This window comes from Neomonachus schauinslandi, chromosome 3 (assembly GCF_002201575.2).
Source record: "Neomonachus schauinslandi chromosome 3, ASM220157v2, whole genome shotgun sequence".
In the NCBI taxonomy this organism is placed as follows: Eukaryota; Metazoa; Chordata; class Mammalia; order Carnivora; family Phocidae; genus Neomonachus; species Neomonachus schauinslandi.
Window position 1 is genome coordinate 154,594,724 of NC_058405.1, and position 16,550 is coordinate 154,611,273.

General features: G+C 37.0%; 1 protein-coding gene across 1 annotated transcript in view; it reads right to left on the bottom strand.

Annotated features, from left to right (window-relative positions):
- Positions 1-12,462, bottom strand: part of STK17B (serine/threonine kinase 17b) — a 32,174-nt gene extending 19,712 nt beyond the window's left edge. The window contains exons 1-2 of the mRNA XM_021702772.2: positions 12,233-12,462; positions 3,491-3,656 (exon numbers count right to left, since the gene is read on the bottom strand). Coding sequence (XP_021558447.1) covers positions 3,491-3,612 — 122 coding nt within the window. The 5' untranslated portion in view covers positions 3,613-3,656; positions 12,233-12,462. The remainder of the gene's footprint in view (positions 1-3,490; positions 3,657-12,232) is intronic.
- Positions 12,463-16,550: the final 4,088 nt, after the last annotated feature.

Consider the following 16,550-nt stretch of genomic DNA (forward strand, 5'->3'; position numbering starts at 1 on the left):
AGCTTTTTTAAGATTCCAATAACATTTTACATATATATTTTTATATACTGTTAATTACCATAATTATCAGATGACTTAGGAAGAAAAAAGTATTTGTTTCCCATTCTAAAATGCTAATTGTGGTTTAGAAGTATGAAAAATAATCTTTTATACATTATGTTCCTGTATCAAATTTAACAGAAACATTTAAGAAAATTAAAAACCCTTAACAATAATACTTAATTCATACCCTAAAAATGCAAAACTGACTAGATTTCCCAGCAGTGAAAAGGTCTAGTAGTTAGTGTTCTGCATTCTAGAATAGACAATAAAATGTGAAGGGTGGGGGAGGGTAAGCCACAAAGGAAGCTACGTTTATTTCTGCATCTGCCTCACCCTTCTAACCACAAGAAGTCCTAAGGAACCTTGCCTCGGTTGGGGGAGGGGTGGAAAAAAAACTTGCCCAACATGTTAAAAAACAGGAACAATGCAAAGTTTTTTGAGAATAGTCTAAAATGAACTGTTAACTTTTACATATTTTCTTTTAGTCTGCTAAAGGAAAATAAATTCTTAAATACTAACATCTTAAAATGAATTAAAAAAAAAACAGGTGATTCAGAAAAATCAACTTGATTTACAAAGAACTTTGTAATTCACCACATGGTAGAATTATGTTTACTACATACTTAAAATGTAAAGCCTCAGGAGAAACAATATTATGATCCTAATTTTCATTTTGCATTAGTTCTGCATATTAAAATTGGTAACAATATTGGAAGAACTTAAAGGAAGTTATTGGTCGTGAAAGATCATGATTTCAACTGATCAAGTTTTACTAATTAGAAATATCAGTATTTACCACAGGACTCATTAGCCCACATCAATTTAAAGAATAATGTTAGGTCCCTTTCCTAAAGATATTAGAAGATGGGATATTAGCAAACTGAACTTGTTTTAATCACATTCTATCGTTTTTGCTCTAAAATGTTAAAAAATATACCTGATTCAAGTTTATGCTTGTTATTTATGATAGTACCTCATTTATAAAACCATTTAGAATTACTAATAGTGTCCCCCTCAAAGTTTAAGTTCTCCAAAACTCCCAAAGGAAAAAAATATTTTATAGACTTTCAAGCCACGTGATATCCCTATTTTGAAAAGTTAATTTAATAAACGTATGTACATTTACCCATCAAAATAGTAACTTAGAAATATGGGAAAGAACACCCTTTATTGTGCATACTGTTCAAGGCTTTTCATATTCAGTTACCTGTTCAAAGCAGTTTTCAAACATTTTTTCAAATAGAAAGAAACTTGGAGTCATCTTAATGAAAAGGAAACCACACAACTAAGTATATGACACAACTTTAGATCCAGAGTAAAGACAGGTCAACCGACTTCCAGTTTAATCTGTTTTTTACTAATATACTATATATGGCATATTTGACATAGCTGTTTTTTAAAAAAAAAAAAAAAGGAAAGAAAACTCCTAAGAGAATCTTAAGCTACCTCAATAAAGCTTTATGATAGTCTAGATGTTAAGATATTGACCAAACTGTGTCCACTCTAGGCCTTCTTATTTTAAGACTGACAATGAAAAATGCAGAGTGGTCCAGAAGAACGTAACTAGATCAAAGATGGCTGTCTGGAAATTAGGTCGTAAGATGAGCATTTAAGGAAACTGGCAGTGTTTAACCATATTCAGATCTCTGAAGGATTTATTATATTTATTATAATAATATTACATGCAGCTACAAAAGAAGAACTATGTCTATTGGGGGTAGATGTTAGCAGAACAGAGAACCTTCTGTGCCTAAGAGGCACCCACAAAATGGAACAGACACATTTTGAGGTAAATGAGTTCCCCATCGCTGCAGCATTCAAATTGAAGCTAGATAAACAGCTTGTCAGGAAAATTATTGGAAAGACTGTTGCATAAAGAATTATATTAGAAGACCGCTGACCACCAAAATCCTTCCAGTGCAAAGATTCTATAACTATTCCATGTGCGATATAAGCAACTAAAAGAAACTGACTCCTGTTATGATGCAAAGAGAAATAATTACAGGGGCGCCTGGGTGGCTCAGTCGTTAAGCATCTGCCTTCGGCTCAGGTCATGATCCCAGGGTCCTGGGATCGAGTCCCACATCGGGCTCCCTGCCCAGCGGGAAGCCTGCTTCTCCCTCTCCCACTACCCCTGCTTGTGTTCCCTGTCTCGCTGTCTCTCTCTCTGTCAAAATAAATAAATAAAATCTTTAAAAAAAAAAAAAAGAGAAATAATTACAGATTTAGAATTAAACAATTTCTTAGAAACATTCTGGAGGGCTTGAAAAACTGTATCTTTCAATACACCATTAAAACACCAGATATTTTGCACATAAAATTAAATAAATAAATATGCCAGGAATTATGAAAAATGCTCTCATATTTAGTTCTTAGTCTAACGAAGTATATATTATCACCCTTATTTGCAAATGAAAGGCTGCATCCAACATCTAACAAGTCTAGGACTCGTTACCTTTCATGTAAAAGATCACTAAAAACAGAATTCTTTTCATGGTTCAGTCAACTTTTATTTTCACATTGAGATTTTCAAATATAAAAATCAATCATACTATCTTACCATACATCTATCAGTACAAACATGGACTTGGTAAACCATTTCAAGATAAGCAAACATCTGCCTCCAGAACTAAAATCAAACTAAAGATAGAAACAGATCACCATCTTTCAACTCTTTGTTAAACATCATTTAAGTTCAAAGATGCTGAACATATAATAAATAACTTAGCATTTTTTTACAACTTCCATATATATTTAAATGGTAGTGCTAAATGGTCTTATAATTTCAGGTCACCCCTTGGCCTTAACACTCTGGTTAGGCCAAAACAGATCAGTATTAGTGTAAGTAGAGGGTTTTACTTACAGAACATGCATTCTTCATCATACAGAATTGTATTATCAAATATGAGTTAATTCTTTTTGTTTAATTTAGGAAAAAAGAGGAGGAGACGCTCTATTTTTTTAGCCCAGCACAATATCCTAGGAATTTAAAAAACTTTTAACAAAAATTGATAGCATTCTACTAAATACTTCACAAATATTAACTAATTTAATCCTCATAACAACCATAGAAGGTAGATAGAATTATCTTCATCCCCACTTCTCAGATGAGGAAATTATAGTACTAAGAGGTACAGAAATTTAATTGAGGTCACAAAGTTTGGAAATGGCAGAGCCCTAAGCTTCCTGTTGCCATGCACAGCCTCAAAGAAGAACCCTGACCTCCTATTGGGGCTCTGAATCTAGGTGGGATATATCATATAAGCTCACTAATTTTCTACAGATTTGATTTCCAAGTCAGTTAAGACTACACCCTTATAATAATAGCAGAGATGATGATTTTCTTTCTAATCATTTTTTAAAATGATCAAGTGAATTTTATAGAACTATAGACCCAGAAATCCAAAATACGAATTTAAACAGCAAATACATTATAAAATTTCCTTACCTTCCCAGCTCTTTAGATGTAAGTGTATAAAAATTATTAAAGTTTTCCATTTTCATTGGAGTTTGAGGAGTTGTAGTTATCAAGCCTGAAATACTTCGGCAATCAAATCTTCTCCTCAACATGTTAGATGACTCCCAGATATGCTTCTTTAGTCACTTATTTTTACCTATTTAAAAAAAGAGAAGATACAGGATATAATTTAAATGCAATTAAGAAAAAAAAAGATGTTATCTCAGACAGACAGGATGTACATTACATTTTACAGTTCCAAATACAGCTGTAAGATACAACAAAAAAGAAAGAAAGAAAGAAAGAGAGGGAGGGAGGGAGGGAGGGAGATAAGAAGATTTAAACAGCACAGTCTACCCAGAAGGAAGAAAAAAAAGGCACACACATAAATTCTATTACCTCTATGGTACTTGAACTAACTTAATGGCTTTATTTCAGAATAAAACTACTATAAAAATCCTCAAGACCTCCCAAATTCTTAAAAAATAGTTATAATTTTAATACAAGCAACCATTCAATTTCATTTTTAAACTCTCATTCTTTAAAGTTTTATCTTCACATAAGATTCTAACAAGCAAGGTAATGATTATTCATTTTAAATTTCATTTTACATGGCCAAATTTGATGGTGAATTCACATTTTTTGAGTTATGTTAATGACTTAGAAGAAATTAGAAATTACAAGAAATAGAACTTGTTTAACAGACTACCTACATTTCAATATTAAATTCAAATTTTCATAGGTCTTAGAGTTTTTTTCTTTTGGTAGAACAAAGCTCTAATTTTGTCGGATAAGTTACTGACCATATACAAAGCCTATTCTACAGTTCTATATCTTGAACTCATATTTATCTGCAACTTTGTGATATTTACATGTATTCAGTTTTAACAACAAAACTACCATTTCGTATTAATTGAATTCATATAATAATTGTAGACTATATATTTTATAATAGTTAGGACTTCCTGCTATGTGTATCTAACAAAAGATCCAGTATTACTCTTCTAGCACCCTCTTTCAATAACCCCCTGGGGCTTTTGTTCTTTCTCTGCCACGTTTTTCCTCCACTTATTTCCTACTTGACATGTATTATTCTTTATCTTCCTAAATTCAAATGCCAACTATATTCAATTTAATAAGCAATGTGATAAGAGTTTAGTGCCTTTATTTTCTTGGTTTTATTCTTAAGTCAACAATTTTTTTTCCTCTAAATCCATTTATCTTTGGAGAAACCAAGACCTAACTAGTTTTGGTATACATTTCTAGTAGTCTAAGGGTTGCAGTGTAGCATTCTGAAAATAACATTTGGACTGAATTACATCTGAGTCTGAATCCCATTTATCCATCATACCAGCTAAGAGATCTTACTAAATTATTTAACTTTACTACTGTTATGGACCAATTGTGTCCCTCCCCTCAAAATTCACATACTGAAGTCCTAGCCCCCGATACCTCAGGAGGTAACTGTATTTGGAGTTAGGGCCTTTAAAGCGTTGATTAAGTGAAAAATGAGGTCATTAGGGTGGGCCCAAATCCAACAGGACTGGTGTCCTTATAAAAAGTGATTAGGCCACAGAAACACACAGAAGGAAAACCATGTGAAGACACAGAGAGAAGAGGACATCTGCAAGCCATGAGAAAGGCCTTAGAAGAAACCAATCCTGCCAACACCATGATCTCAAATTGCTACTCTCCAGAATTATGGGAAAATAAATTTCTGTTGTTTAAGTCACCTGATCTGCAGTACTTTGTTATGGCTGTGTGGGAAACAAATATAGATACTTTAAAAAAAATTAAAGAAAAAAATATTTCAAATGTATAGGAAGGGATACAAATATCCTAACAAACACTTGCTTTTTCAATCTTATTGCTTTGTCATATTTTGTTTAAATTAAAATAAAGAAGACATCACATAGACACAGCTGAAGTTGGTCCCTTCATTCCATCCCCCGTTTATATTCCCACTAGCACTAGGTGAGAGAGCTTATCATTTCCTTGCCAATGTTTGTCCCATTTAGGCCTTTAATTTTGGCTATTCTAGTGTGATGAAGGGAAATGAAGTTTTGTGTTTTACTTTGCATTTCTCTAATTACCAGTGAGAAAAGCTTCAATTCTGCTTCTTCTAAAGTATAGATTATAATAGAATCTATTTTGCACAGCTCTGTGGATTAAAATTAAAATATGATGTACTCATGAAGAATGACACTGGTACAGGGCTAATCATGAGAGTTCAGTAAGTAAATATGGTTAATATTCTACCCAAAGATACTCTCTACACCAACCCTGGCTGTTGTTGAGAAGTTGTACTGTTTCCATATACAAAAAAACTCTCACCCCAGGTTAGCTTAAACTCAACTCGTAAAATTCTGCCTTTTTTAACTGTGTACTTTGTGTACTTTCTTAGATCTGATGGTATGCAGTTACAATGGTCATATATTCCTCTCAGAAAAATCAAAACGGTTACCAATTTCTATGCTCAATCTATTTATTTTCAGGTCATCTTTGGGTTTTGACAATTTTTTTCTAAATTTAAAAGTCTATGAATATGCCTGCTTATGACTGCATATTTATTATACATACATATATACAGAAGGAAGGGATGTACCTGTATCATGGATACAAATTGGGCTACATTCCCAACACTGTCCATCAATCAGGCCTTGGGAAATATAAGAAGTACGTGTCAAATTCAATCATAGAGACAGAGTATAGGCTCTTGATTCTGAGATGTTCACCTCATCTAGATTCTAGAATCTAAGATCTTTATCTCATGCTGTAATATATCAGCTACAAAGTGAACCATTCATAAGAACTCTAGCAGAACTAATTTTATGAGTATTTTCTGCTCTCAAGTTTCCAAAGAGTCAATATGGATCTTAGATGTAGTCAAAGATTTATGCTCAGTGAACTAGTATTTATAATAATGAAAAAAACAAACTGGTTGAATGAATGAACCCTAAAGTCCAAAAAGTGTTTAAATATACCTAAATAATAGGATATAATACTCGAAAATCATGCTTTCAAAGAATATTTTTAACTCCTGTAATATTAAGTGAAAAAAGGAAGACACAAAAAGTATATACACTATGATAATTTTGTGGCAAAAATATAAAAACAAATAGAAGAAAAGACTGGAAAACTAGGGCAAAATGTTAACAGTGGTTATCTTTGGGTGGTGGGATTATGGCAGTATTTATACTTTCCTAGTATTTAAAGTATCTACACTAAGCAGGTACTACTTTAATAATAGGCAAATAATTAGCAAACGCTTTTGGGTAAAAAAGATGGCTGTGAATATATATCACTAGACTCTAAATGCAGAAACTTACCCACTTGCAACAGCAAAATATATCTCTTTACACATTAAGGGTTTACTTGACTGTAGGTTCAAGAACCATTATTGCTCAATTTTTTTAAGGCCAGAGAGTTTTCTCTGCATTTATATAGAGCAGATGGCATTTACTAACCAAATAGTATGTCAGTTCTTATGCAGAGACCATATAAGCATTCAGGGCAAATACTAAACAAGAATTAATGCCTTGTTTAATACTGGATAGAAAAGACAATTTAACAAATTCTGAATTAATGTTATAGTTACAATTCTATATAATGAATAACAATCTGTAACTTTAAGATACACACCTTTATTATGAGTATCACTTGTGAAAATGCAGACTTACCTGGGACTCCCTTCCCTCCCAAAATCTAAAATGTGATATCCAAATATACATATAAATATTGTTTTGTAGTATCTATTATTCAGCTATGTTAGAAGGAAAAAGAGCTGATCTTTAAAGGATTGATAAGATAATAATAAAATAAATAGGGTCTTATTAAATCAAGCTACTTGAGAGTATTTCCTATTACTGGACATTGCCTTGTGTTTAATTTTTTACCCTAACAAATTTTCCTCCCTTCACATGTACTGTTGGTCATCATAATGCTGAATGTACCCACAGGCATTTTTATGACTAAATGTAGCTGAAAGCAGCACTGGGCAATCAGCAGTTCTTTTAAATACATGTTAATACAAAAATCATTTTTTGAATTGTGATACATTTTACTCTAGCTCTGAATATGCTGGAATACAAACTATGTCTCAGAAAAACAGAGCCTTACACTTACCTACTTGTTGCTAATATACCTATATTACAGACTGCTTAAGGCACCCATATAGCTAGCACCCTCTAAGTGTATTTTTCCTTCTATTTCCTGCACCTGAACCAGTTGCCACAGCCTAAATATCTTTCCATTTCTTCTCCTTTGGCCAATTTTACTTATAGTGGAGCATGAATGTTACCCTTTGTCTAAACCCTCCACAAACATCTGGTTGCCTGTCACATAAGATTTAATCCTTGGGTACATGAAGGTTATCAGTCAACCCTCTGTGTCTCTGTGTATCTTCCTAAATTTTTCAACAATTTCTCTTTAACTCCAACAATTCCAGCCCTTTTCTTTGTTTTCTACCACAATTCACATAACTGATTCTAAATTACCAATATGTCTCAATCTATTTGAAATTCATTTTGTAACACTTTATTAGGCTATACTAGTAAAAAAAAATCTTAAGGGACTTAGTAGGTAAATGTGTGTGTGTGTGTGTGTATAGAGGCACACAATTATAGACACAATCAGGCACTAGAAACAGTAAGAGGGTAATAGAAGGCAAGATAAAATTAAGCTTCCAAGTATACAGTACCTCAAACTTATTCTCAAAGATTTTTCTTTTATTAATTCCCATCACAATAATTACAGTAAAAATGCAGATATGGATCAGTGAAGGAAGTAACAGAGGAAATGTTAGGCTCGATGTGGACCTTAACTTACTTGAAGGGAGACAGCAATGTGATGTGACCAAAAGTAAGACAAACAACAGTCCCTTTAAAACCTTTAAATAGCTCTATTTAAAAAATATTCATCACAATATTCATTTCGAAGTTATCAATAAAAATGTTTTACAGAAATAGGAAATATCATACACAAAATATGATAACATCTAGAGAATTAAATTGTCTGGTTTGATCCCTTAATTAGCCACCCGGTACCAATAAGCTAAAACCCTACTGCATGACACACAAAAGCCTTTGAGGCCAGGTACACACCAGTTTCATTTCCTGCCACACTTTTTTTTTTTTTCCTATCTCTGTTCTACTTCTCTGCCTGAAATGTTCTCTCTACTTTTCCTTAAAAGGCTGTCTTCTCATACACCCTTCATATCTCAACATAGAAGGTCACCTCACCCAGGAAGCTTTGCCTAAAACCCACAGGTTGGTTTAAATGCCCCTCCTTTACCTTTCAAACAGGAGGAACAGGAGGACCCTCGACATACCTCTTTACTTCAACATGTAACATGTTAGACTACAATTCTCTTTAGAGTCTAAAGGGCAACATTTGCTTTTGTGTCTAAACTCCTAGCATGGTGTCTGGCACCCAGTAGGAATGTCAGCATTTTATAGCTACCAAGTTTTTCCTAGGAAACAGAGGAACTGGAGATTTATTTATCTAGCCTCCATCAAAATAAAGAAAGAACTTTCTGCTAGTGTGGCAGAAGAATCCATTTTTAGTCACTGATTAGAAATAAATGTATTGGCGTAGGGATAAGGATGAAGATGATTTTCAATTTCAAGGAAGAGACTATATTCCTTCTACTAACTGTATTCTAATAACAGGTTTTGTTTGTTTGTTTGCTTCTAAAGATTGAATAAGAAGCATAAGTCAAGAATTTAATCCTTTGAAAATCACAAAAGGAAGCCAGCTAACTAAACTCTAGTTCAACCAGTCTCGTATATACAACCCAAGGGCTGAAGTTCCAGGTAACAACCCCAGGCCTGATTCTATGCCTTCCTTCAGAAGGAAAATTAAACCTTGCAATTTTGAACCAGGATAAGAAGATGCTGAAAAACAGAAATATAGTGGACCAACAAACAAACAGTGCTTGTCGCTCATCAGATAGAAAATTAAGTTTCTATTGTAAAATAAAGTACTGTTTACTGACCTCACTGCTGAAGTACTGTTTGTTCAGTAACCATTACAATGTAAAATGGGATATGATCCTTTAAGGATTTAAAGATGAAACTACCATCTCACTGTTAATATCAAAATTTTTAAATGCTTAAAGTATAACTATGCCCTCTTTGGGTGAAGAAGTTGCAAAGGGTCAGGGATGCACCAAAATATACATATAAATATTAAAAGAAACTGATTAATTTAGATGTTTAAAGTGGCACTGAAATTCAAAGTTAAATGTTATTGGAAAAAAAGGATAAATAAATCAAAGAAATTTTTAAAAATTTGACTAAATATGTCTTGAAAATTGCAACATCACAACATATTTATATAAAAATATTTGTAACTTAATTTATAAGTACATTTGTTAGTTGAAATAATCAAAGAAATATCCTTCGAAAATAATCCATCATAGACTATAAACTACTTAAAAATAATAGAATTTTGTCATCAATATGGTGGAAAACTAAAGCAACTAAAATATTTAAGGTTTTCCCAAGGGGAAAGGAAGTACATAAATGACTGTTAATATTTCTGACATAATCAATACCCACAGAATGCAAAAGAATTCTTAAAAAAAAAAACAAAACAAGATTCAATCAAAATCTTTTAAAAGCAGTAAATCTAGGAGCACTGTTCTTAGCTGCCAATTTTATATACAAGAAATATGCACTACAATATAATGTACATGCAATTTTGAGACAATTTTAGGATTTAGTGACAGTGTTAGCAATTGATTTCCTTGATTCATGGGTTTTAAATTAGGTCTTCTTGAGTACAAGAAATTTTTGATAAGGATATTCTCTCATAATAATCAAACAGCTTCAAAACAAAGCTTTTAAAATATGTTTAAATATTTACTTAACACCAGTAAAGCACTGCCAATGCAAGCTTAAAAATAAAATTGTTTGATTAGAAACATGCCATAAAATGCCTGTATCTTCTTCAGAATTGTTATTAATGTGCTGACACAGTGATCAATTTGTCAAGGTTTGACTTTCCTAAAAACTGATTCTATCTTAACCAAATTGTAATTCACTATTCAGAGTCCAAGAGCAACTACAACCATTCTGCCCACACACACAAAAGAAATATTTTAATATTACTACTCAAGTTTTACTTTTAAAACTTAAATATATTGCCATGTAAATATATTTCACTTCAATTTTAGATCCATAATTTAGAAAATGATCTAAAATGCATGTTATGTGTCTCAAAAATAAAGCAGCTATTAATAACTCCACTTATTAAAATATTAGAAAATTTAAAAAAATGAAACATCTCACAGAAGGATGAATGGGGAAGAAGAGAGGTCTTAAATTAGGGCACTGTTTCTATGGACCAACTTTTTAAAAAATATAAAGTTCTATCGATATGTGGTTTAATACTTATAAAACAAACACTAGAAGTAGTTAAAAACTGCTTCTGTCCAGTTCACACTGGTCAGTGTATCAATAAGAAAGTAGGTTTATTATCTTTTCCTTTAATAAAATCGTGCTCGTGGGCTTAAATTGCCAGGTTACATACATTTGCCACCACTTGCTCAATCATCTCTGTAGACCATGCTGTCTCAGCGCACACGTTCTCAAAGATGAGGACTTAAAGGGGCCGCGCCATATCAAACGTCACTGCAAGGTTCAGCATTTCATTGGTACCGGAGGTAAACATTACGCTGGCAAAACAGTGACTGTGATACACAGACCTAATATTATTGAAATTTGACCAGCATGTGGTTGGACTTTTTAAATGTATTTTTCCTTCTTAATTTTAATTTGCAAGTTTATGTCCGAGTGTCTCTTGTCCCATCACAGACGGAGGAAGAACTACCAGCTACCAGCTGCCATAAAGTCTCCTCCAACTTTGCTCTACTTATCCCTCTAAGGGAATGCAAATGAAGCGCTTTTCCCTACAATAAAACAAAGAGCTGGGTAAATTTCAATACTGTAGTCATCACGTAATTGTACAGTTTCAGGATGGCTCATGTACACTTAAGTGATTTACATGGCGTCAAAATAAAATCAGACCGCTGAAAATTACCGAAACAATTGAAATTTGTCTTCTCTATTCAATGGCTTTACAACACTGTTCACAAGCTGTAACTGAAAATGCCCCACAAGATGAGCACAAACTTTCTCGAGACTAAAGGCAGCTGTGAGCAGGACGCGTCCACCAGTCCAGATGTAAACCCGTCCTGTGCCCACACCACAGCTGTGAACGCGGGGGCTGGGGACAGGAAGGACCACATCGACGCGACGTGGAAAGGGGCGCAAGCGAGCCAGTCGCGCAGGGAGCCCCCGCGGCATGCGACCCGGGGAGAGCCCGGGCCGCCCAGGCGACGGCGCGCGCGCACACACACACACACACACACACACACGCACAGACACGCGCCGCGACTGAGGAGGGGGTTGGGAGGATCACCGGACGCCCCAGAACCGAACCCGAGGGAACTCCAGCCGGAGAGCGGAGAGGGGCCCGGGGCAGTCAGGCCACCTGAGGTGCGGCCAGTCCGAGTCCACCTCCACCAGGCCGGGGGTCCGGGGTCTGAGGAGACTCCGAATCCGCCCACACTGGCTGCATCCCTCCTCGAGACCCCTCCGACGTTAAGGGGGGGGGGGGGGTCGCCATACCCAGGGTAAAGGGGGCGGGTTCAGGGATTCAAAGTCGCAGCCCCGAGCCCACCCACCAATCGTGGCAGGACCGCGGTCGCGCAAAGCGAAAGACACTGACCGCTCGGGCCGCAGCAGGTTCTCTCGGGGCTGCCCCCTCCAAGGGGGCTCCCGTCCCGCTCCACGCCGGTGGCCACCACACGACTTGTTCTCCAGCTCTAGCCCGGTGAGGCGCCAGGTAGCTCCGAGCGTGGCAGGACCCACTTTTACTCTTCTGGACAACGGCCAACAGTTGTGACCTGTTCCCCTGTGAGGTGGCTCCCGGCGACGGCAGCGGAGACGGTGACCGGAGCTTACAGTTGAAGTTTGAAAACTGCAGCCGCGTTGCGGGGCAGTGCTGTAAGCTAGAACCCACCCCCTCGGCCGGGAGAGCCAGTCCGAGCGCGCACGGAGGGCGTGGCTGTCACGTGACGGGTGGGGCGGGGCGCCGGCCGCGGCGCGTGCTGAGGGGCGGGGCTGGGGGGGCCAGAGCAGTGAGAAGGCTGGGCGGAGCCGCGGAGCAGGTGGGGCGCAGGGGTAATTAAGGCGAGGGATGGGGGAGACGGGCGCTGGCTGCCAGGGCTGAGCGCAGGACTGTAACTTCGACTGGGTGCCCCATTCCCTGCCTTCAGAGTGAATATGTGCAAACTGGAAAGAGGAAGAAATAGTCCCAGCTGTTCACTCATTCCCAAACTTCTGTGCCTACCAAAGACTTGCTTTCTAACTCTTCCTAGTCAACTTCCCTATGACTTGAAACCACCCTGCAGGTGGAGACCCAGTTTGCTTCAAGTTGGCAAGCATCAACATCACTTGGGGATTTATGGAGCCTGAGCCCCACTACTGAAGTTCACTTGAGGAGGCTGATTCCTGAGGCCTGGCTGAAGGCAGTTTAAGGAAAGTCCGAATGGGATGAATTGCTGATTTTGCATATAGAGTGCTAAGAGAAGAGGTGAAAGCGCACAGCAGCTATTCAGGATCTGTCGTCCCTTGAACAGAATGAAAAGGTTGAAAGTTCTGTGCAAGACACAATTGAATTTTTAAAAATATTTATAATCTACGATTTGTTGCAGAGTATATTTACAGTAATTGTAGAAGATTACTAGGAAAATATATTGGGAGAGAAATAGTTCTCTTTCAAAAGGCTGTAACATTCAGCCAACATTTATTTACTTATTTAAGATTTATTTATTCTAGAGAAAGAAAGCATGTGAGCATGAGAAGGGGCAGAGGGCGAGGGAAAGAGAATTCTCAAGCAGATTCCCCGCTGAGTGTTGAGCCCAACATGGGACTTATCCAAGGACCCTGAGATCATGACCTAAGCTGGAATCAAGAGTCAGCCACTTAACCAACTGAGCTGCCCAGGAGCCTCCAGTCAACATTTAAAGAGGAGGTTTTCTTGTTCTATCCCAGTAAGCCAAGCAAATTCCCATGAAGCCATCTGTTGACTCTTCCATAATATATTTTTCTTAAGATAAATGCATAAAATGCCTTTTAGTCATTTAATGAAGTCTGCTTGTTGTTACTTAACTGACTCATCCCAGTTTAATGTGTCACTTGGAGAATACTGCTTATATCTATCTAGTTTCTTGCTGCTAACAATTGAACTGACTAGAGAAGTCTATGGTTAGCATGGAAACAAACAAAACGCCTCATGTTAAAATGGACTTTTCAGCTATCGTCATCTAAGAGTTCACAAACCAATAAGACTGTTGCCATCTTTTTTTTTATGAACACTGGGGTGTCATTCCCAGAGGTCTCAGTACCAGCACTGGAACCAGTAACCTCTGGGAATCGCAGATATCATCATAGTGACTTTTGGTGTGTGTGTGTGTATGTGTGTGTATGTGTGTGTGTGTCTGTGTGTCTGTGTGTCTGTGTGTAATGCTAGACCTCCTCAATTACAGCATTTGATCAATTGCCAGCTCTTAATCTCCACACACTCAATCTGCCTTCTCCTCTGTCACTTACCCAGTCCCATATGACTTCACACCTAGAGGCAGACCTTTCTCCATCACTGCTTTAAACCAACCCTCCTTACTCACAAACTCTGTGCTCTAACCATCAGCTTCTAGAAGATCTTTTCATATCTTGCATTTCCTGCCCCTGCCTTGGCTCCAGATTTTCACCATCCTCCTCATCAGTACATGTTCACCAATTTCCAACTATAAGAAGGCTACCCTCTCCAGAAATCAGAAATCTTTGCTGATTTCTCCTTTCCACTCTCAGCCTGATCACCTCTTTGCCTTACGTTGCTCGGTGCAGGGCTCACATTATACTTGTTCCATGTGTTTGTCTTATGCCCCTAAATAGATTCTTAACCCTTGTGCCTGATGTCAGATTTGCCAGCCAGGATTTAGCACATTATCCCAAGGACATTCAACTACACTTGCTTGGCCTCAGGCACTGTGGTTCAAGTAACGAGGAGTACCTGGTGTTGAGAAGCAGACTGGCAATAGAATTCAGGAGTCAGTTATGTCCCTCCATCTAATCGCATTTACCTAAAGTCATTCATAGCCTTGTCAAAGGTGCATGTCTTGTTCTCATTCCCTTGAGTAGGAAATCTTCATGTGACCTAATAGTCATTTCGTGGGCATTGCATCTGACCATGCAGTTCATTAAGTTGATCCTCAAATGCCACATACTGACCAAGGATGGTGGTTGCTATGGGCTGTGTACCCGCCAAATTCATATGCTGAAGTTCTAACCCCCAGTACCTCAGAATGTGACTGTATTTGGAGATCTGGCCTTTAAAGAGATAATTAAGGTAAAATGAGATTATGTAGGTAAGTGGTAATCCAGGATGAAGAGATTACACCATCAAATAAAATGAAAAGGCAACCTACTGAAATGGGAGGAAATATTTGCAAATCATATGTCTGGCAAGCTGTTAACATTCAAAATATATAAAGAGCTCACACAACCTCAGAGCAAAAAACAAACAATCTGATTTTAAATTGGGCAGTAGATCTGAACAGACATTTTACCAAAGAAGTCATACAGGTGGCCAACAGGTAAATAAAAAGATGCTCAACATCACTAATCACCAGGGAAATGTAAATTGAAACCACAATGAGATGTCACCTCATACCTGTTAGAATGGTAATTATCGGGCACCTGGGTGGCTCAGTTGGTTAAGCGACTGCCTTCGGCTCAGGTCATGATCCTGGAGTCCCGGGATCGAGTCCCGCATCGGGCTCCCTGCTCGGCAGGGAGTCTGCTTCTCCCTCTGACCCTTCTCCCTCTCATGCTCTCTGTCTCTCATTCTCTCTGTCTCAAATAAATAAATAAAATCTTTAAAAAAAAAAGAATGGTAATTATCAAAAAGACAAAAAAATTGCAAGTGTTAGTGAGGATGTGGGGAAAGGGGAACCTGTGTAATTTGGTGCAGCCACTATGGAAAAGTATGGAGGTTCCTCAAAAAATTAAAATATAACTACTATATGATCCAGTAATTCCTCTTCTAAATATTTATCCAAAGAAAACAAAAACATCAACTCAGAAAGATATCTTCACTCCCATGTTCACTGCAGCATTATTTATAGTAGCCAAGATATGGAAACACCCTAATTGTCCATCAATGGATGAATGGATAAAGAAATTGTGATACATCTACAAGGTAATACTATTCAGGCATAAAAAGGAATGAAATCTTACCATTTGCAACAATGAAATGGACCTCAAGATGAAATAAGTGCAAAGTAAAGTAAGACAGAGAAAAACAAGTACCGTATGATCTCGCTTATATGTGGAATTAAAAGCAAAACAAAATGAAAAACCAAGCTCATAGATACACAACAGAGTGGTGGTTTCCAGAGATGGGGGTGAGAGAGGTGGGAGAAATGGGTGAAGGGGGTCAAAAGGTAGAAGCTTCCAGTTATAAAATAATTAAGTCATGGAGATATAATGTACAGCATGATGACTATAGTTAATAATACTGTCTTGCATATTTGAAAGGTGCTAAGAAAATAGATCTTAAAAGTCCTCATCACTAGGAAAAATACGTATTTGTAACCATGTAAGGGGATGGATGTTAACTAGACTTATTGTGATTATTTTGCAATGTATAAAATATCAAATCATTATGTTGTATACCTGGAACTAATATAATATTACCTGTCAATTATGTCTCGATTTAAAAAATAATTTTAAAAAGAGAGATTACAACACAGACTGAGGGATGACCATGTGAGGACACAGAGAGAAGGCAGTCATCTGCAAGCGAAGGAGAGAGACCTCAGAAGAAACTAAGCCTGCTGACACCTTGATCCTTGGACTTCTAGCCTGCAGAACTGTGAGAAAATAAACTTTGGTTGTTTAGGCCATCCATTCTGAGGTATTTGTTACGGCAGCTCTAGCAGGCTAATACAGTGGTCCTTCCCAGTCATTGCAAATGAATCACC